The sequence below is a fragment of the Podospora anserina genome, chromosome 7, assembly GCF_000226545.1.
Source record: "Podospora anserina S mat+ genomic DNA chromosome 7, supercontig 1".
In the NCBI taxonomy this organism is placed as follows: domain Eukaryota; kingdom Fungi; phylum Ascomycota; class Sordariomycetes; order Sordariales; family Podosporaceae; genus Podospora; species Podospora anserina.
This window is the reverse complement of record NW_001914854.1, coordinates 2094197-2113861: the sequence shown is the minus strand read 5'-3', so window position 1 is coordinate 2113861 and position 19665 is coordinate 2094197. Positions and strand designations below refer to the sequence as shown.

The 19665-nt window shown below is 54.3% G+C and overlaps 3 protein-coding genes across 3 annotated transcripts, besides 3 other annotated features; 2 read left to right on the top strand and 1 right to left on the bottom strand.

The window, feature by feature from the left end:
• Positions 1 to 616: 616 nt before the first annotated feature.
• PODANS_7_7880 (uncharacterized protein) lies at positions 617 to 2586 on the top strand (the record flags this gene model as incomplete). Its single annotated transcript, XM_001908114.1, has 2 exons — positions 617 to 646; positions 715 to 2586. The coding sequence occupies 2 exons, from the start codon at positions 617 to 619 to the stop codon at positions 2584 to 2586; spliced, it is 1902 nt and encodes a 633-aa protein (XP_001908149.1).
• Positions 1545 to 1562: a sequence feature (primer 7G11A).
• Positions 1610 to 1680: an STS (microsatellite 7G11).
• Positions 1756 to 1773: a sequence feature (primer 7G11B).
• Positions 2587 to 4474: 1888 nt separating the features above from the next.
• On the bottom strand, positions 4475 to 7959 carry PODANS_7_7870 (uncharacterized protein; the record flags this gene model as incomplete). Its single annotated transcript, XM_001908113.1, has 2 exons — positions 4475 to 7264; positions 7318 to 7959. 2 exons carry the CDS (start codon positions 7957 to 7959, stop codon positions 4475 to 4477), a joined length of 3432 nt encoding a protein of 1143 aa, XP_001908148.1.
• A 7568-nt stretch (positions 7960 to 15527) lies between these two features.
• Positions 15528 to 18079, top strand: PODANS_7_7860 (uncharacterized protein; the record flags this gene model as incomplete). The annotated part of the gene is made up of 2 exons (XM_001908112.1): positions 15528 to 17884; positions 17941 to 18079. The coding sequence occupies 2 exons, from the start codon at positions 15528 to 15530 to the stop codon at positions 18077 to 18079; spliced, it is 2496 nt and encodes an 831-aa protein (XP_001908147.1).
• Between the last annotated feature and the right edge of the window lie 1586 nt (positions 18080 to 19665).

Below are 19665 nucleotides of genomic sequence, written 5' to 3'. Positions count from 1 at the left end.
ATGCCCCGGGCTGGCAGCTAAGAAGGATAGGTACACCGGCTTTGTCCCGCCGCGCGCTGCAAGACTGAAACATTATCCGGTCCTTAACCGGAGGGGAGGGGGGGCGAAGCTTTACCATTCCACGGGCCTATCGAGATTTAAGAGACATCCTAAATGTCGACCTCACCGACTCGAAATCAAGGCGGCGGTCTCCCTACAAAAAGCGGTACCAACAACAGCAATAATGCGGCTGCTCTCTCGGCCGCCTTGAAGGGCGCAACTCTTGCTTTCAACGCCCAAAAGGCTGTCGCCGCTACGAATAATAAGAACGCTGCTGAGACGAAACAGACGTCGATATCCCCGAATCGAAACACGACGCAGAACAATACTACGAGGACGAGAACAACCGGGGCCGGGGCCGGGAACGGGGCTTTCCTTGCGGCGAATCATGCCGCGAGAGATGCCTCTGTTTCACAGACACGATCGCGGGCGAGTTCGGTGGCGCACAGTGCTTCTGGGAGACTAGAGATTGGGAGGCAGGAGACGGGGGGTAGTTGGAGTAATCAGGGGGTTAGGGAGGATAATATTGAAAAGGATGATGATGGGCTGGTGGCTCAGAGAGTGGCTCAGTATCTACATGCGGGCAGTGGGGGGGGGATCAGCCCGGGTACCAGCAGCACGCCGTTGTTGTCACCACCGGGGGCGGGCAGGAGTAATGCTGGGGATGGCGGGAAGCAATCGTCTGCCTCGTTTATAGCTGCCACGCTCGCCGCCAGCAGGTCTACTTCTCCGATTCCGAACACGAACCAAAAGGCAAACAACAATGGTGTTACCCAGACCCGTCCGGGTAGGAGCAGGGGACATAGCACCGGAGCTGCGAGCGTGTTGTCTATGGCGCCGAGTTTAGGTCCGAAGTCGGTGGATGCGCTGGATACCGAGTCGATAATGCCGACGACGTCTTTGGTGTCGCTGTTTGAAAGCAAGGGTGGGGAGGATGTTGACCCTGTTAAGAAGAGGGACGCGCCCACACCTAGGCAGCAAAAGGTATCACCCTCGCTGTCACCGAGGGGTAGGAGCCCTGGGCCGGCCGGTGAAAGGCAGACACAGGAAGTGCTGGACGAACAACAGACCAAGACAAAGCCTAAACCAAAACCGAAGCCTAAGCCTAAAAAGACGCCCGAGTCTACTGAGAAGCCTAAAGCTGAAGGTGAGTCAAAGCTTGAGCGTCATGAGATAAAGCGTCCTGGCACGCCTCCTTCGAAATTCTCTTCCCCTGCTGTTTCTACACAAGTTGTCTCTCCTCAACCAAGAAGGGTTGCTAAGACGGCAAAACTGGAACCCCCGGCACTACCACCTGCTAGGAAGACCAGTGACAAGAATACGAAAACACCTACTGTTGAGGTTACTGCTATCCGGTCGGCCAGTATGGAGGAAGCCAGGCCTGAAGAGAAGCAAACTGCCAATGTGGTTGAGCAGAGGCCAGTCCCGGCAGCGCCAGTCATGCGTCGGGTGTCTGAGTGCTCAATGTCTTCTGATGACAGCTTCGTCTCAGCATCCTCAGCTCAGCAACCAGATCCGGAAGAAGTTGAGGAACTTACCCCTCAAGAACAAGACAACAAGCCCCAAGAGCAACAACAACAACAACAACAACAACAACAACAACAACAACAACAACAACAACAACAACAACAACAACAACAATCAAAACAAGCACCCAAACCACCTAAATCCCGTCGCCGCCCAGCCTCCTCCCCACCACCACGCCGGCCTTCAGCACCAAGGCTATCAACCCCCAACCTCGGCCTCGACTCCCTCACCAACGCCATCGTAGCCAGCAACTTGGCTTCTTCCCGACTAACCCCCTCCCCATTAGCACCACCCCCCATCCCTCCTCCTTCCAGACGCCATAACCCCCATTACCATCACAACGATAAATCCCACAACGCTTCCCTTCCGCAAAGAACAGTCGACTCTTTGACGCCTCATCGCAGTGGCAACTCCAAATCGGGAAGTCGCTCCCCAAAACGGACGGGAATGCTCACCACCCTCCGGCAACCCCCCACGTCTCTGTCAGATGACGAAGACGCCAGAAGGAAAATGCACAGGCACGCCCACCGAAAGGGAAAGGTGCTCGGTCATCACATACCCGGCCGGAGGAACCACGCTCACCACGAGGGGTCGAGATCGAGGTGGAGGGATGAGGTTACGGCAGGGCAGAGGAGGAGGTATGAGGCTGTTTGGGCGAGCAATAAGGGGTTGTTTATGAGGTCGGGGTGGGGGTTTACCGGTGGGGAGGATGATGATGAGGAAGGGAGGGCACAGGCTGGGACGAAGGAGGCAGAGTTGGTTGTTAATGTTGTGGTGAGGGATATTTGGGACAGGAGTCGGCTGCCGAGGGAGGAGTTGGCCGAGATATGGGGGTTGGTTGATCGGGGGGGGAAGGGGGCGTTGGGACGGGAGGAGTTTGTGGTGGGGATGTGGCTCGTCGATCAGAGGTTGAGGGGGAGGAGGTTGCCCGGGAGGGTGGGGGGGAGTGTCTGGGAGAGCGTGGGGCAGGGGGTGGTGAGGGTTTTGCCGCCGAAGGGGGAGTTGAGGAAGAAGAGGTGATGGTGGGGTTTGATGATGGGGGGGAATATAAGGTGTGGTGTATACATAATGAACGGGGATGAGCGATGATGGGATTTGCTCAAAGGACAAGAGCTATATAGCTGACGTTGACTTTACCTACTTGTTACCTATGTATGTACCTATGTATGTATACGAGGGATGAAATATAGATATTAATGAGCCATGAGGCGGTATAACATAACAAGATGGTAAAAGGGGTGCTTACCTCATCCCATACCCCCTTTCTAGAAACCAACTTTGAAGAAAGGTAGATGAATGATGCTGCCTATGGGTCGCAGTCATGACCCTGATGGTTTTTTTTAAAAAAAAAGAAAAAGGAAAAAAAAAGGAAAAAAAAACAAGTATCGGTACTTCAACCGAGCACTGCACAAACACACAACCTACCACTACACGTCTAACCTCAGGTTACAAGTCGCGGCTTTTCTCCCCAGTCACCCGCCCCTTTTTCACATGCTTTGTGTAGAGAAACCGCGCGAGCGGAAGTCATCCCTCCCGAATGCACGCCCGAAAACCCCTCTAAAGTCCCCTCATTACTGACAACACAACATCATTGGCTACGTACCTCCTCGTGGCCATGCAAGCAGACAGCGAGCGGCATGAACACGGCCTGTCAACTGCATGCGAGCCATGGTGATCAATCTGGGGTAGGTAGCATCCGGGCCGACCTCAACATCCTTGGCTGCTTAACCTCGGTTCAAGTTTATCACTCACTCATTCACTCAACTCCTGATTCTCATGACCAACAAACTCCAGAGTCATCAGTTCACAAGCATGAAATGATGACTGTAGAAAAGAAGACTGCAATATCCCACACTAAGTCTACATCATCCATAAATCATCAAGTAGTGGTAGCAGTATGAAGCAGATTAAAGCTTTCTAAATCCCGATAGCTAAATCCCCCCCTCCCCCCCCCCCATTCATCAGCAAATGAACCATCATCTATTTCCCCTTCCCCTTGTCTGCCCTCTGCTCCCAAGATGGCCGAAAAAAAATCCATGAATGTGCCTGCTAAAATTCGACACATACACATATCCCACACACACACATACACACACAGCAGATACACACACAGCAGATACACACACAGCCCTCCAGCCCTCCCATATGTCCATATCCCTTCAAATTTGCCTGGGGCCTTGGAATCCCCCTCCCACCATATACCCTTTTCTCTTGGCCATATAAAATAACTCTTCCCGACCCAATCCCATGCCATAACCATGCTGCCCATATATGAGTTTGTTGCCCCGGTTCCCACCAAGATAATGGCAGTCCTCCAAAGCTGCCTGCCCTTCAAGTTTGTTTCTTCCTCTCCTTTCTGGCCTCGCTCGGTCGGTCGTCGGTGCGGTTCATCGCCGGAGCTGCAAGATTGTCGTCGTTCCAGGGTCGACTCGGGGATTCCTTGGCGTCCAGTCTTCTCGCACGGTTTCCCGGTCGACGAGATGGGTTTATCCCGGTTCGGCAGACTCCTATAAGTGACCCCAAGCGCCCCCACCCTCTCTCTTGACGTCGAAATCGAACTCCAGGAGCTCCCAGAAAACCCTGTCAAATACAATCGACAGCTCCATCATCCCGCCCTTGGACCCCATTGTCGTACAGTACATGAATATCCACACATTTCGACCGTCCATGATCCATGTACCGTCCCAACATCGACATTCGCACCGTAGAAGCCCGTCGTAAAACTGTAGAGGTCAAGTATATCGCATCCCCCTTTCGCTCTTCATAGGAACCCAGACTCGGCCAAAACTCTGCAAAACAAAAGATCAAAGCGTTAGTACGGAATAAACTGCTGCCTCATGGCATAAGAAGTCGGCTTGAAAACGCCAAACAGGAAATAATTCGGGTGTGGGCGAAAAGAAGGACGGTACTACCTGACGATCTTTTCGTCTTCCCGCTCGCGCGGCTCAATCTGCAAGCTCTTGTCGTACATCTCGTGCACGTCTCCCGCCTGCTGCATGTTGCTGAGTATGTAATCCTGGAGCTCGGGGACCGGCTGGAGCGAGTAAGCCACATTCTGGTACTGCTGAATGTCCCGGATCACTTCGGCCGTCTTCGCTCGCTTGGCAAAGTTGATGAGGTTAGTCTTCTTGATGATGGACGGGATGCCGTCCTCGATGAAGGTCAAGTCGGTCAGGTAAACACCAAAGAAGGGAATGCAGGGGGGCTGCTGGGCGTGCAGCGCTTCTCTGTACTCGCCAAAGTTCTTGGTGCTGGCCATCAACTTGCGCATCGTCTCCAGGGTGGCGTGAATGCGCTGCGGCACTTGATCCCATGTCCGCTTGAGGCGGGCAATAGGCGCAGTACCCAAGGCGGAGATGATGGATGTGAGGGTCGAAAAGTTGTTGAGCCCACGGCACTTGTCGGCAACCGCCACAAAGTGTTTGATGACAACGACGCGTTTCCTCACGTCGGTTTGTGACAAGATCATCTCAGCCACCCAATTGGTCATTTGATTAGAATGAAGAATTAGGGCCTTCACGTTCGGAGCAGGCTCTGGCTCTCCCTCTCCAACCTTCTTCTGCCAAGTCTTGTTCAGACACTCGGTTGGCTTGATCTTGCCGTACAGACGGGACTCGATAATCGTGAGCTGGCGGGCGAACTCGGTAACGTCGATGTCGAGGAACTTGAGCTTCTTCATGTTCTTTGGCATGATGGGAGCTGGCGTGTTCTGGTTGACCGTCTGAATCATGCGGCGGGCGCCCACCTCCTTGCCATTCAGTCGCTGGTCGAGTACCGTCATCAGAGGACCCGAACCGGGTGTCTCGGTGGATTTGACCGTGTCCTTGGCAAAGTTGTAAACATCCCGCAACAGCTGCTTCGTCGCTTCCTCGCTTGGGTCCTCCATCCAGAAGTTGTCGAACCAGTTTTTCAAGATATTGACGATGCGGAAGCGGATCAGTTTTTGTTTCTGGTTTGTCCACTGGTCATACTCGGGCTGGGTCAGTCCTTCTGGCGGTTGCAGGTTGAACCTCTTCACCAAAAGCTCAAACAGCTCTCGTGCTGATGTGAACGACCGATAGGTAAGAAGAAAGGTGTTGTTGAAGTTGGCGTCGAGCTTGTCGTGCCGTGTAAGTTGCTCCACCAAGGCCATCAGGGAACCACCCTTGACCGTTGGCGGTTGGGTCTTGAGGTCCCAGGAAAGGTCGACATCGTGGTCCAGCCTCAAGAACTCGGGGGTGTCGTCGATCAACGTTTGCTGCACCGGGGTAGGGTCTTCTCCAAAGAACTTCTTAAGCTTGTCATCCTTCCGGTACGGGTTAGTCGTCATCATGGTGTCACCTTCAGTAAACGACTGCGACCCCATAGGCATTCCTGGTCTGACAGGCCGCGACAGCGACTCTGTCCGCTGATGCGGTCGCTCATATGGCATGGTCTCCATCCTTCTTGGTTGCTCTCGCGTGGGCACTTCTTCCCGCATGCGCGTCTCGGCCTGCTGCTGCAAGACAATCGAAACCTGCTCGGAAAGAAGCTGGAGCGAGAATCCGATATGGGATGAGTTCGTCTCCAGTGCTCGTGCGCAGTTTCGGACATACTCCAGCCGTTCCTCCAGAGCTTGACCCCTCACCTCTGACCACTCGTCCGCCAACGGACCAGCCACTGCTTGACAGCCCAGAATCAAATCAGAGATATTATCATATAAACTCTGCTTGTTGGTGCTAAAGTCGGCAAGTTGCGGCGTTTGGAACGTGTTGTCCAGCAGCGAGAGGTCGATTGATTCAATCATGGCAATCCAGGGCTTGAACATATCCAGTACCTTGCTGCCGGCGGCGCAAACAGCATTTCCAATCATTTCGTGCTTGTAGGGAGTGATGATCTTGTCCGTAACCAGCAGGTTCTTATCCAGCTCACGGATGCTCGAGACCACCATCCTTTTCAGCTCATCAAGCCGCTCCAGAAGCTTGCCATCCAGGAGGGCATTTGGTTCAACCAGGCCTTCCTCATCCTCGAGAAAGTTGGTGGTGATGGCGTCACGAGGACCTAGTCCATTGTTCTGCCAGCTGCCACCCGCATTCGACCCAATAACAAAGCCTGGGAACAGTCGTGGAATCTCGTCGCCTCGTTGCTGCTTTGCAACCTCGAGATAGCTAAAGACACCTAGCAGGACGCCGTCGGCTTCCTGCAGGCATTTTTGTATCGACTCGGCGTTGGGCCAGTCCGCCGCCGCGATGTGTGAAGAGATGACGAGCTTGCTAAACTTGGACATCATGTCACGAAAATGCGGGTAGAGCGCCTTGTTTGTCGAGATGATCGAGGGTTGGCCTGAGTGGTTGTCGGTCGTTCCGGAGCCTGCTGCCAAGAGAAGGCGCAAATGATCTGAGATGTCTTCAGCGCGTGCAACATACTCTGCCCTGTTGCCGCTCGTGATGGCCTCCCTGTAGCGGTCAATAGCCTTCTTCATGTTGGACACCAAACGAGGCCAGTTGAGTGCAGGTGTCGTTCCGTCGTCGAAAAAGGATCGCGGAATCGTTGCAGCAGTAGGCAGGTTGAACCCGGAGCTGGTAAACGCAGTGGCTGAAGATACCATTGGGGTCTGAGCTGAGCTGCCGTTTGGAAACGTCTCGCCGCGAGCTCTCGTCACCGGCGACTGTCCGTTCATAGAATCCATGGATGGTGCTGGAGAAATACCGTCACCCATCTGGAATCGGCGTGAAACAGGCTGGGTCACGCAAGTCAGTAACGTGTGCACAACAAAAAGTAGTCATGACATACCGCTGAGCCTCGCATGTTCATCAGAGCCTCGCCTTCTAGTTCGGATGCCGAGTTGACGTCCGATTCGTCCTCCTCGTCTCGGGTCAGCCCTCTGGCAATCATTTCGGCCGGCGGCCTTGTTCGGTCGGGAACACTGAGATTCATGCGATCTCTTGGGCCTGTCTCGGTCACCGAAGAGGGAGACTCGAGTGGCAGGTCCGCTCTGCTCTCGCCCGTCATGGTGTTGTAGTAGAATAGCCTGCCGTCTGGAGTGGCTTGAGGGATCCAGAAATCGGCCCTCAGCCTGTCGCCTTCGGTTCCCTCGAGGGGAAGGCCCTCGACATCGTCAACTTCGGAGCCATCTTCATCCTCATACTCTCCTTCGTATACTTCCGGGTGGTCATCAGGTTCCTCCTCGACCTGTTCTGGCTCGCCGTTTTCTTCAAGCTCTGGGAGTTCGTCAATGATCTGGCAGTAATTACTAGGAAACCAGCCTCTGACGCCGTTGATGACACCGTCCCACCATCCGCTCTCGAGCCGAGTAATGACCTGGATAATGTCGCCTTCGTGAAAGCTCAAGCTCGTCCTGTCATCAGCCTCGTAATCATAGAGCGCCCTGACGTACATGGCACCAGGAGGTGCCGACCCCACGATGCCGTTCATGGGGAAAGCAGACGCAGGGGATCCAATTTGTGGAATAGAAATCGTCGCGATCGACACGGGACCCCTCCTATGACGCGGGGCAGGTTAGATGGTGGTAGAGCAGTCGTTACTTGTTCCACCGCCGAGTGCAGTCGATCGAGGCTCAAGATCAGTGGGTGGAAGCTGTGCGTGTGGTTCGTCGTGAAATTCTAACCCTTGAATGCCGAGCAGGGGGTCTGTGCCATTAGCATGTTGAGGTTGTCGTCAGTGGAAAGAAAGACAGCATGGAAGCACGAGCAGATCGGAGACAGGTCGGTCGGTATGCAGTATTGGTTCGGCCTGGCTGGTCTCCCCCACTTCTCTTTCTGTCTCCTTTCAACGATTCCGAAAAGCAAAAAGCGAGATAACGGGAATGGAATCGCAATCTGTTCGTTGCCGCAGTGGACTAAGAGAGTGGCCGCCAGCCGGGCGGGTATGGCTCACTAGGCGGGAAAGACACTGTCGGGGCGCTAGACGGTCTGTCTGGGAACGATAGTGTCGCGATGACGGACGTGACTGGTTGGATGGGATCGATGGTCTGCGCGTAAAGGTGTGGTCGAAGAGGGAACTGGTGCAATTCGCCCAATTTTGCGGTCGAGGGGAGTCTTAGCAGGGTCCAAAAGGCGGGCGCTGGAAGGATTGGCGTTTCCCAGGCGGTCTCGTCCTCGTTCGGTCTCCTCGTCCTGTCTTGAGTCTTCGCCCCCGCAGGCCCGTCGGGGGTGGCTCTCGAGGCTGATGAATGACAGCGCCTGGCTGCGCGGATTCACCTCTCTTTTTTCTGCTGCGGCTGTCAATTCAGCAGGCAGCTTCTGGGCTCTATTTTTTGCGTTCTTGGTGCCTGGGGATCGGATGAAGTCCCTGGGTCGGGGGTGATAAAAGAGACAGTGTTTGGGGATGGGGCCTGGCGAAGAGAGGGTCCGTTCGTTGGCCGCAGCTCTCAACAAGCGGGGTGAACAAGGCCGACCCCATCCACCACCCTCAGCTGCCCGTGCCCCCTTTCCTTGACTTTTATGACGGATATGTCCCCCCGGACAACGGGTGGGCCGGTCACAAAGACAACGAACGGTTCAATTTCAACAGTTTGGAATCATATCTCTTTCCCACCATATTTCATGACTGTAGCAGTGCTCTCCGGGATGCCCTCAAGAGTCAAACCACAGCATCCTCGTCAGAGACAAACAGACTCCCCCAAACCCTGCCCTCCGCCAATGCCTGGACTCTGAAGCGGTCGGTCTTGGCAGCAGGTTTCCCCTCCCCCTGAAAGCTCTAACCGCATTTTCGTGCAGGTCCCAATGCACCCCCCGTACTGCTACAATCCAAGGCTACATGAATACCCCTCACCTTCCCATGTCAGAGATATATCCGCGCGGATAAGAGAGAGTCAGTCGAATCACAGCCACAGCCGCAGCAAAAACTACATAAGAAAAGCTGCTGGCAGCCTTGCCGATGGACTGATACTAATCATAGGTCTATCGCTGACACGCAGTTACCGTACTCGCAATCAACCTAGTGTCGCACTCGCAATCACGCATAAGCAGCAAACGACCAGACAAAAGCCACGGCCGGGCCAAAATTTAATATCAAGAAAGCAGCACTTCACGTTCCCACAAGCAACACTTCGCACCCGGTTGCCAGGCTCTTGGGAAGGCCACGGTTTTCGACCCGAGTCAAGTCATTTCACTGGGCTGCACAGTACCTACGCTGCCGTCTCCTCTTACGAAGTGCTGGCCTTGCTTGGCCAAGGTCTACCGTGGTCCTCTCCTGTCGACCCTTGACTTGAGCAAAGTCGTCACGCAAAGCTGCCCAAAATCCACCGGTAGCTGTAGTTGGTTACAGAGTAGGCGTGGCAAGTGTATATACGCACGACGCAGTAGTGCCCCGTATATCAACACCTTGGCGAGCCGTCGCGAGTGGTCGACCATATCCCGACTAAGCATACCCAGCAGTCGTTGTAGTCGAAGAGGGACCATGGTCAAAAACTGCTTGTCGTTCCCACAGCCCCTCCTCTTGCTGTCCATCATCAAGCAATGCCGTGGTTCGTTCTACTGCCTCGTCTTATCTGGAGCCCTTGACACCTTGAATGCGTCACTGCCGAGACATATAAATCGCTCCTGTTGGTCAAACTTATGGATGCTGGTCTCGTAGCCGAGGGTCTGGTCCAAACTCGTGGCACTGTCCCATCCAGAAACAACTGTCCACGATAGAGTTCCCACAATCCGAAACCCAGTTTTCGAATTGGGGACCCAACTGGAACAATCCAACCCAACAAAACGGAGCTCTCGGTACAGCTCGGGAGGGGTGCCGAAAGAGGGAGGTGAGATCATCGCATGTCGTTCTGACGGTATGCTTCATGCCACCACCCCCACGACGGGATGCAGAAGGTAAAAGTCGAAGGGAGCCAACACCCAGAACCATCCCATCACCGCGCGTGTGCCCTCTGCCTGCAATGTGGTAAGCGCTGGGAAGGTGGCAAACACCAGCTTCCTACTGTAGACGCGGAGGTATGCTCGAGACGAATAAGAACCACTGCTGATATAGTCGACCGATACGAACACTGGCGACCTCCAACCGCCTGCCTCGAATTGGTTCACTCAGACCGGATTTTGGGGACGTCGGGTAGCTGAGCCAGCCCCTTGTTTTGCTCGTCAGCGTCAGCGGAGTATTGTATTGGCTGCTGTGCGGCCAGCCAGGCGACGGAACCCATACTCTGTATCACAGCAGTAATAAGAGTGGCAAGATATCATGTGTAACAGAAATCTGTACGAGCGAGACCATGATACGCACGTGGTGCTGCCTGTATGCAGCCGAAGGCGAAACGTTGTTGAACGCCTCCATGGCGTCAGCCCGTGTCCTCAGCCAAAGTCCCGTGATCCAGCATCTCGCGCTCGATATGTTGAGGAGGCAAGATTGGTAGGGCATAAACGTTGACAGGCCACCGACATTGAACCGCACATCGAGTGTGTAACCATCGACCATAAGTTGACCACCACGTGTACCCCTGACGAGACCCTTTCTGGACTGCATCGTTTTCGAGCGCCGGACCGTCGACGGCAGAGGCCCGGTCCTTGCGAGACGGACGGTTGGTCTGGAAAACAGCAAAACGCCACACCGCTGGATAGGGAAGAAAAGAGCGGTTTTTTGTGCCGATTCCAGTCGGCTTGCAGTTGCCCCTGGCATTCCCCTCTGTTGTCTTTGCTGTCTTCCTGCGAGGAGGGGAAAATCGGCGGCCCAACCCGAGCTAGCAAGGGGTCTGGTACCCCTCCCCCAAAGTTGTCAAAATGTGCGGTGAGGGAGCGGTGACAAGCCTAGGCCCCGCGATGAAGATGTTTTGGAACGGGTTGAAGGGCTGCTTGGCTGTCCCTATGGGAGGGGCATGCCACGCTGGATGTGATCAAGGTTGGGATAGAGGTAAACAGTCGCTTGGCGTAGGGAAGAAGTGCTGGCTGGCGTCCACCTGCTGCATCAGGAGAAGGGTCGAAGCTGATACCGACTGCCCCTCCATCACCCATGGTTTCCGGGATCCCAAAGAAGAGGGAGAAATCTCTGATGACTTGCGTCCGTCCTGGGAAGATGATGCGACTTCCGGCATGGCCGTTGCCCTGGATTCTTGGTCGCGGGGTCCAAGATCTGAATCGCCAAAACTAGACAGGAAAAAAAAATAAGTTCTTGATGGAGCCAATTTCCGAACCCTCGGCCTCGGGCCACACCTTTCCAGGGCCCGGGTGAGACCCGAAAGGGAGATGGTCCCACCCTGAAGCAGCGCGTGAAACATGATGAAATGATTTCTGACTTTTGTTTATGACGAAAGGTCAAACAAATGCGGTGCTCTTCGAGGGGCGTTGTTTGGCTTTGCTGCTGTGGCTGCGACATCCAAGGGGGTGGAAAAAAAGGGGGGGCAGTGACAGAGTGGTTGTCGTCGTCCGTCTGGTGTGGTTCACGTGTGCTTTGCATGAAGCTGCAGGCGTGTTCGCAGAGAGATGGCGATCATCCAACGATCGCTCGACGAGAGCAAATCTCTGTGCTCAAGACTTCGCCGAGTGACAAGGGGGCCCGTCGTGCCGTCTCATCTCCTTCGAGAAAGAAAATCAACACCACCCTACCGATAGCTGGTGAGGTAGCGTCCGCAAAATGTCGTCAAATTCTTTTTCGTATGTGTGCCGTCCGGTGCTCAATGCGGTTAGAAGGCACGGTAGGATTGATCCCAAGATGTCGTGGTGTTTGGTAGTCGACGACACCCTCCTCCGCCGTTCCGAGCATTACTGTGTCCAGTATCGCCGTGGCACGGAGCATTATAGGAAGGATCCAGGATGAGTTGGTTAATAGCACCCGAGATTTCATCGTGTAACCACTGACCAGCAACCAGCGGCCAGCAAAATAGAAAAGCAACACCCATCCATTCCGCCAATCCATCAGTTCGTGACACGCACTGTGCGCGTTGTGCTGACCTGCCACCGTGACACTAGAGGCTAGAGGCTAGAGGCTGAAGTCCCCGCCGACCCGTTCCTGGACGTCCTGATCGAAGAGGGGCAATCTCTGAGCAATCAGCCAGGAACTTCATAGCCGGAGGGGAAGGGAGGGGGAGGGGAAGGGTGAACCGTTTTTGAGATACGTCGTGATAAGTACAGCATCTGAGCAAAAGAGAAGCGGGCATGCTGCTGCAGCTTTGCACATGCACATGCAACCAGCCAGCAAAGCAGCAGGCGAACATCTTGCCGGCTGCACACTCTCGATGACGGATTCCCAGTCTCCCCAGTGTCCCCGAGAACACCGAGGGGACAGCGTCAGTGGTTGTCTCTGTTCTGCTTGGTGGGCTGGTGGTGGGGTGGCTTATCGACGGTTTCCTCAAGGAGGGGTTGCATTCCCAGCTCTGGGAAACGCCAATGTGGCTAGGGAACCGGCTTCAACTTCCGCCCCGGATTAGCGCACATGTGTTGGCTGGTTCTCACCGTGCGCGCAATTTCAGGGGGTGGTGGTCACAGAAAGGAAGAGTGAAAATTCTGATACGGGAATCCCAAAAAGAAAGAAAGAAAATAGCAAACACCTGGCTTGCCCATCCGGGCCCTGAGTTGGGTGAGATGTGGCTGATCTGTGCCGTATTAGTACCGAGCAAAAGTTCAACTCCATCGTCTCGATCTCTCGCGAGAACTGATGGAAAAAGCTCACCCACAATTCCCACAGTTTACCCCTCCAAGAATTGGGATCATGCCTGTGAGAAGCTGGAGTGTTCTGCGGATTGTTCGGCCAAGACGCCAAGAGCCGCAAGACAGACCGATCCCCGCTGAAGCGGATCGCGGAGGCACGTCTGCCACGCTGATGGGACCGAGGGAATGAAAATGCTTCTGCTTCTGGGCTGGCCGTCGTGCTGAGCGAGCGGCAGCATGGCCGTTCGGAGATGGCCTTGGACGGCCATGGTCTGACATTATTACCGGGGGAGGGGGAGGGGCTCGAGAGCTACATGCTACCTCAGGCGGCTTCTAGCCGGTAGAAGCATCATGGATGTTCCAGCCGACGAAACGGGCGTGCCATTGCAAACGCTATCTCCATCACCAAGAAGGCCTCTGTCACGAGCCATGGAGGGGGCTGTTGTGTACATACGCAGTAGGTGACCTAATCACGGGACAACAAATGTGTCGATGTGGCATCGTCGTCAGGACAGGTATTGGCTGTAAACACCCACTGGCACACAGCCTTGCTTTTTGGTTTGCAAGTTGCGGCATTGTCATGCATATCCTCTCCACACTCGCCCATCAATATCAAATGAGGGATCGCACTGCCAGGGAAAAGGCCTATTTTGGGTACAGCACCAGCACCACTGCAGCAGAACGTGGTGAAAAAGAGGTCTCCCTCCGTTTGAAATGGTAGTGTAGATGCTATGCCATTTCATACCCGACACCTCCCCGCCATGCCAACGCAACGCTGCGACAACAGCCCCACCGCATCGCATCGACAAACTCCACTGTGTAGATTCTCTTAATCAGTTATTATCACAATGTGGCGGTCAAGTGACTGCATCATTAGTTTTTCCAGAGGGGAGCTGATTGTAGGAATTAGCTTGGGAGGCCCGTGGGCGAGCAGGTGAGCTGTTGCTTGATGTGAGGTGAGCTGTGTGAAGAAGCTTGGGTCAATTCTGGACCTGACAAAGAGAACAACAAAATGAGGGGAAGGCGATGGCGATCGATTGGGAGCTGGAAACCTGGACCTGAGGTGATTTGCCATCTGCCCCGCGACCAGCTCTCTCCCACCACCCCTCCCCCCTCATCGCGCCGGGCTTTTTGAATTTCGAGAAGTGCAAGAGAAGCAATTCTGGGTCGGGGGACACACTATCGAAAGAGGCCAAATTTCCGCCAGCCGGCACTGTGCATTCCCAGGTCATTTAATGGGACGTGGCTTCAACGGACGCGTTAACACCTGCGGTCCCAAATGATAGGGCGTGCCGTCTGAGAGCAGTGCCAATCGTTAGGAGACAGGACTTGGCGTGTTACTTGGACGTGACTTGACAGCTCTCCCCATGCCCCGCGGGGGCCCCTTTTGTGTCGAGCTGTTGTCCTGTCTGTAAAGCGGGAAAGCTGGAAAGCTGGGAACAAATCCCCCACCTGAGCCGACCGCCGAGTACCTCGTCGTGACCTTCGGCGACAGGTGTCCCTCGGCGGCCAGGTGGCATTCTAGTGTGCGGCGGCATCATGAGAGCTCTTACGGACACCGGATGAGGATCCGGAGGGGCTCACCGCTTTCTCGGAGGGCGGTATCGACGGTGGACGGTCTGCATTTTGCGTGATGCTCATTAGGGAAAAGTATCGCTGCGGTTGTGGATTCCCTGAATGATTCCCAACCCCTCGAGAGACTGTGTGGGCCGCCAGGAGTTGCTCGTTCCCGGGCTCAACTGGGAGCGCGACCGCTAAGCCTATCCGGGACAAAGCAAAATTATCCACCCTGCTGCTTCACAGGCGAACGAGTTCACTGGGACGGTCTGGGACAGCACCCCCACCTGCATTGGCAGTATCCCTCCCCCCCTCCACCACCTCCGCAGTCCATTTTTCCCCTCTCGCATCCCTCTCTTTCCTCCTCCCGTCATCAACCTTTCTCGACAACCCCTCCTACTTTTCACCCCCTCGACTCCCCCTCCCCCCCCCAAAAGAGGCCCGCCACTTCGTCGCGCCTACTGCACATAATAAACACCACAACTGTCCTCGCACACTGCAGCGGGTTGACCGTTCTCGACTTTCAATCGGCGGATGCCCTTTTAATCACCCCAAATACCGACCTTCATTCCATGACCATACCACAAATGAGCAGCTACACGATTCAAAGTCCAGAAGACACACTTTAAATCCCACGGGAGCGAGAGCGCGCGCGAAAGCGAAGCGAGGAATCTGGAAGGAAGCTAGGCAAAGCGATCTCAACTATCGTTCTGTGACCGTTGTCATTGTCGCTGTCGTCGTCGTCGTCGTCGAGTCCAGCACTGCATCACACCGACCGCCGAGTCATCTTTACCAGAAACAAAGATACTCGACCTCGACAAGCTGCATCCTGCCACAGATCCACCATACAAGATGCCAGGCGCAAGCGTGGCAGTCATGCCATCAACGGCCACATCTACGCCGGCCTCCCGGAAGACGTCAATCGCGCCAGAAAGAAAGTACAAATGCCAGTTCTGCAACCGAGCTTTTAGCAGAAGCGAGCACAGAAGTAGACATGAACGATCACGTATGTTGTCCTCTCTCTCCCATCTCCATCCCTCCATCCCCCACCTTGATTCGCATCGTTATCATGACCACCAACAACACAGCCAAGCTGACCACCTCACAGACACCAAGGAGCGGCCGTTCAAGTGCCAAAAGTGTCGCAGTACCTTTGTCAGACGTGATCTTCTCCTCAGACATGACCGTACCGTGCACGCTAAAGATGGCGGTGTTCCTCTTCACAGTGATGGAAAGCGTCGCGGCGGTCCCAAGGCGGCCAGAACTGTCAGCGGCTCTTCCAAGTCGGCGCTTGCGATTGACACGTCAGCTCTGAGTGAGCAGATTGAAGCTAGTAGCGATGGTATTTTTGATGTGGAAACTGCTGCGATGCTTGTTGCTGATATTCAACATAAAGCTCGCGCAGCTGCTCGAGCCAACAGCGAATTCGGTGCCAGCCCAAGCAGCATGACCTTCCCCTCGAACGGGTCGTCGATGTTGGAACCAACCTACACCAACGCTCCTCTCGCTCTGCACCAGTGGGATGGCTTTGTCCCGCAGGACCCCAAGGCGCACTCGATCACTTCGAACGGATCGATGTCGTTTGATGCCCAGAATCCCAACCAGCTCCTCGGCGGCCAGCACGGCAATGGGTTGGCGCCGAATATGCAGGCCACGATCAACTCTCTGCCTCCTTCTGCCGCGGGCACCCCTGCCCCCCAGTCACCGTTTGTGCAGCAGCGCGCCGACAGCCCTGCCGATGGCGCTCAGTCGTCCACCTTCAAGGCGCCCATGATCAACAGTGACGAGGAGAGAAACGTGATTCTGGACAACATTCGTGGCAATGACAGCGAGCACGCTATCCCTGAAGGCTTCCGGGTCCCCAGCCTGTCATCCCTGAACCGCTACCTGGCCACCTACTTTGGCCTGTTCCACCACCACCTGCCTTTCTTGCACCCCGCTTCGTTCGAGCCCACCCAGGTTTCGCCTGCGCTTCTCTTGGCTGTTCTTTCCATCGGTGCTCTTTATGCCTTTGACCAAGAACAGGCTTACGTTCTCCACATTGGCTCCAAGGTGCTGGTCAACCAGTTCCTCCAGAACAAGGAGAACTTCAGCTCCCGAAAGTGCCCATTGTGGACCATGCAGAGTTCGTTGCTCAACATGATCTTTGCTAGCTGGAGTGGTGACGCCAAGGGTCTCGAGTGGGCCTGCTCCATCAAGGGTCTTCTTGCCAACATGGTCGCCGGGAATCGTTACGAGTTGAAGCTTCGTCAGGAGGCTCGTGGTGGTCGCCTGCCGACCCGTGCTGAGTGGGTTGAGGATGAAGGATGCCGCCGCACCTACTATGCCGTCTACATCTTCTTCGGCCTCCTCACTCTTACGTACAACCACACTCCGGCCATCAGCTTCAACGAGTTTGAGGATCTTGAGCTGCCATCCACCGAGGCCCTCTGGAATCTCAAGGTACCGGAGGATGCCTGGCAAGACCACCTCCGAGCTTCTCCCAGCGTCACCATCATGAAGGCCCACGCCGATCTGTTCCAAGGAGAGGCGCTCAAGTACAGTGCTTTTGCCACTCGTGTCATGATAAACGCGCTCTTCCTCGAAGTCTGGTACCACAAACGCAGCCCCGAGGCCCTGCAGGATGTTCTCACGGAGTACAAGCTTAGGATTGCTTTAGAGACTTGGGAGAAATCTTTGGACCTCTGCGAGCCTGAGACTGTCGCCGTGCCCCTCAGTGCGCCTCACAAGGGCCACCCGCTCATCTTCAACGCCAAGGCCATGTTCCGCAATGCTCGCGCTCGTCTCGAGGTGGACCTTAAGGGAGTCCAGGAAGCTCTGCGGTACCACGAATCGTACGAAGTCGCCGCCGCCATGGCCAACGCTCGGGACCGCGTCAAGCGCTCCAGCGAAATGATCAAGGTCATTCAAGAGTGCTACGACTGCATCGAGACTGCGGTGCGCCAGGGCGTTCGCTGGGTTGCCAGAACCTCGCCGACAAACTGGAGCATCGAGCACCCTCTTTGCGGCATGGATCTGATCATCATCCTCAGCTTGTGGCTGTATCGTCTGGAACATGACGAGGAGCAAGCTACTGAGGAAGAGCTGGTCATGTACAACAAGATCCGTGAGCTTCTCGGCAAGGATCTTGATGACCGCTATGTACCGCAGCTGAGCTCGCTGGTGGCCCGTCTCTGGGGTTCCATGCTCGACGAGGTGGTTGTTTGGGGGTATGTATTCTCTTGACGAAAAACTTGTCGACAGATGTGCTAACGTGTTTCTGCAGAATTACTCGCCTCATGGGTGAATCCTTCCGCCTCCACTCTCAAGCTCTCGTCGGCTATGTCGACGATATTGCTGCCTCGTCGAATGTTTCGACACCGTCTATGACCTCTCAGGGCGCGGACGAGGACAGCGTGTACTAAGACCACGACGTCCTGACGACATTTTTCTGCTTTGTCTTTCCTTCCTTTTTCTCGCTCTACTCAGTAATAGGCGGTGGGGTTTCCGGGCATATACCTCTTTGTCGGCTTTTCGCGATGGTCCTTTTTTTTTTTTTTTCCTTGCATCTCCTTTACACAACATCGCTGGGTATGGGACTCGGCGCGGCGGGGTTGGGTGTTTTTCTACTTGTCATCCTTCGGGTTGCTGCTGCATTTCGCGTCTGCATCGTCATGGTCTAAGCAATATGGGTGGGCAGGGTACGGTTTCGCACATTGGTCCAGTGGGAGGGCCATCGGTCCCGCAAACCTAATATCTGTCACTGTTGGCTGGTCCATGTGGAGGGAATTTGTCTTCTCCGTGTTTCATTAACACCTTTTACCACTTTTAATCTGCCTTCACTGCGGTTGATTTTAGTCGTTTTCTTTTATTACTGTTCAGTTAGTTTAGTCGTTTTTCGTTTTTCTTTTTCTTTTCCTTTCTTTTTCCGTTCTGCGTTTCGGATACCTTGTTCGATATATCGTTTCTTTCCTTTTTTTTTTTTTTTTTTTTGGTTTTCTCCCAAGTTTTTCTCGCTATCTAATGTCTGTTTCCTAGCTAGTTTTTTCCTTGACATTTTTGTCCCATCTGTTTTTACTCCCTGTACTAGATATGTACGGACGAAAGGAGGGAGGGATATAAGGACGGGCGGCAGCAAGGTGATGGGAGAGGGAATTCGCAAGAGGGAACGGGAGGCATAGGAAGGAGGGAAGGGAAGGGAGGAAAGGCGGATGGGCTTTGAACTTAATCTTGGGTTTTGCGTTGCGGTTGTTTATTTTCCTTGAGCTTTGATTTTCTGTCTTTTTGCTTGGGGAAGCTCTCCATTAGTGGCACAGAATGCCTACTGAACAAGGGCTGGGTGGGTGGTGGTTATTTCTCGGGACAAGAATGAAAAGAATTCATCAATTTGAAAGGCCTTTTTTTCACTCTACTCTACTCTACTTTACTTTCAGTCTTTTTTCCTCGCGTGTTTTGTCAGGTATCCTTGCCTTCTTTTGTGATGGGGGTTTCTTTTTCTTCAAGTGTCCATATGATGTCAATAGGAAAAAGTAGATATTCATCACTCTGTCAACCACTACTCCCTTGAAGTGAGACATGTCCACTTTATATTAATTGGAGCTTTGATCCGAGCGTTCATGGTGTGATGAGAGGGTTATAGGGAACACAGCTCTCCTTTCAGCCCCCGAGTTTGTGTGACTATCATGGCTCTCGCCTGAACCGGAGAAGTCAAAGTGGCGAGGGATGAGGGGATGTGACTTGGCATGGATGGCATTGATATCACCAGCTGCGAGTATCCGTGTTTTCGCTCCGGTGGCTGATATGAACCTACTGGGGGGGTGAAGGAGCTGACGGGTACTGACGGGTACCTGCCTTGGTTTTTGGGAGAGTTGGGAGTACAGGAAGGTGCCATGACGGGTCAGAATTTTCTATGGGGATAACGAGGGGAGGTGCGTGGGGGACTGCTCCTGCTTTGTAGGGAACCGTTCCTGCCTGGGTGTGTAAATTCGCGTGTCATTTTACAGAATAGTGT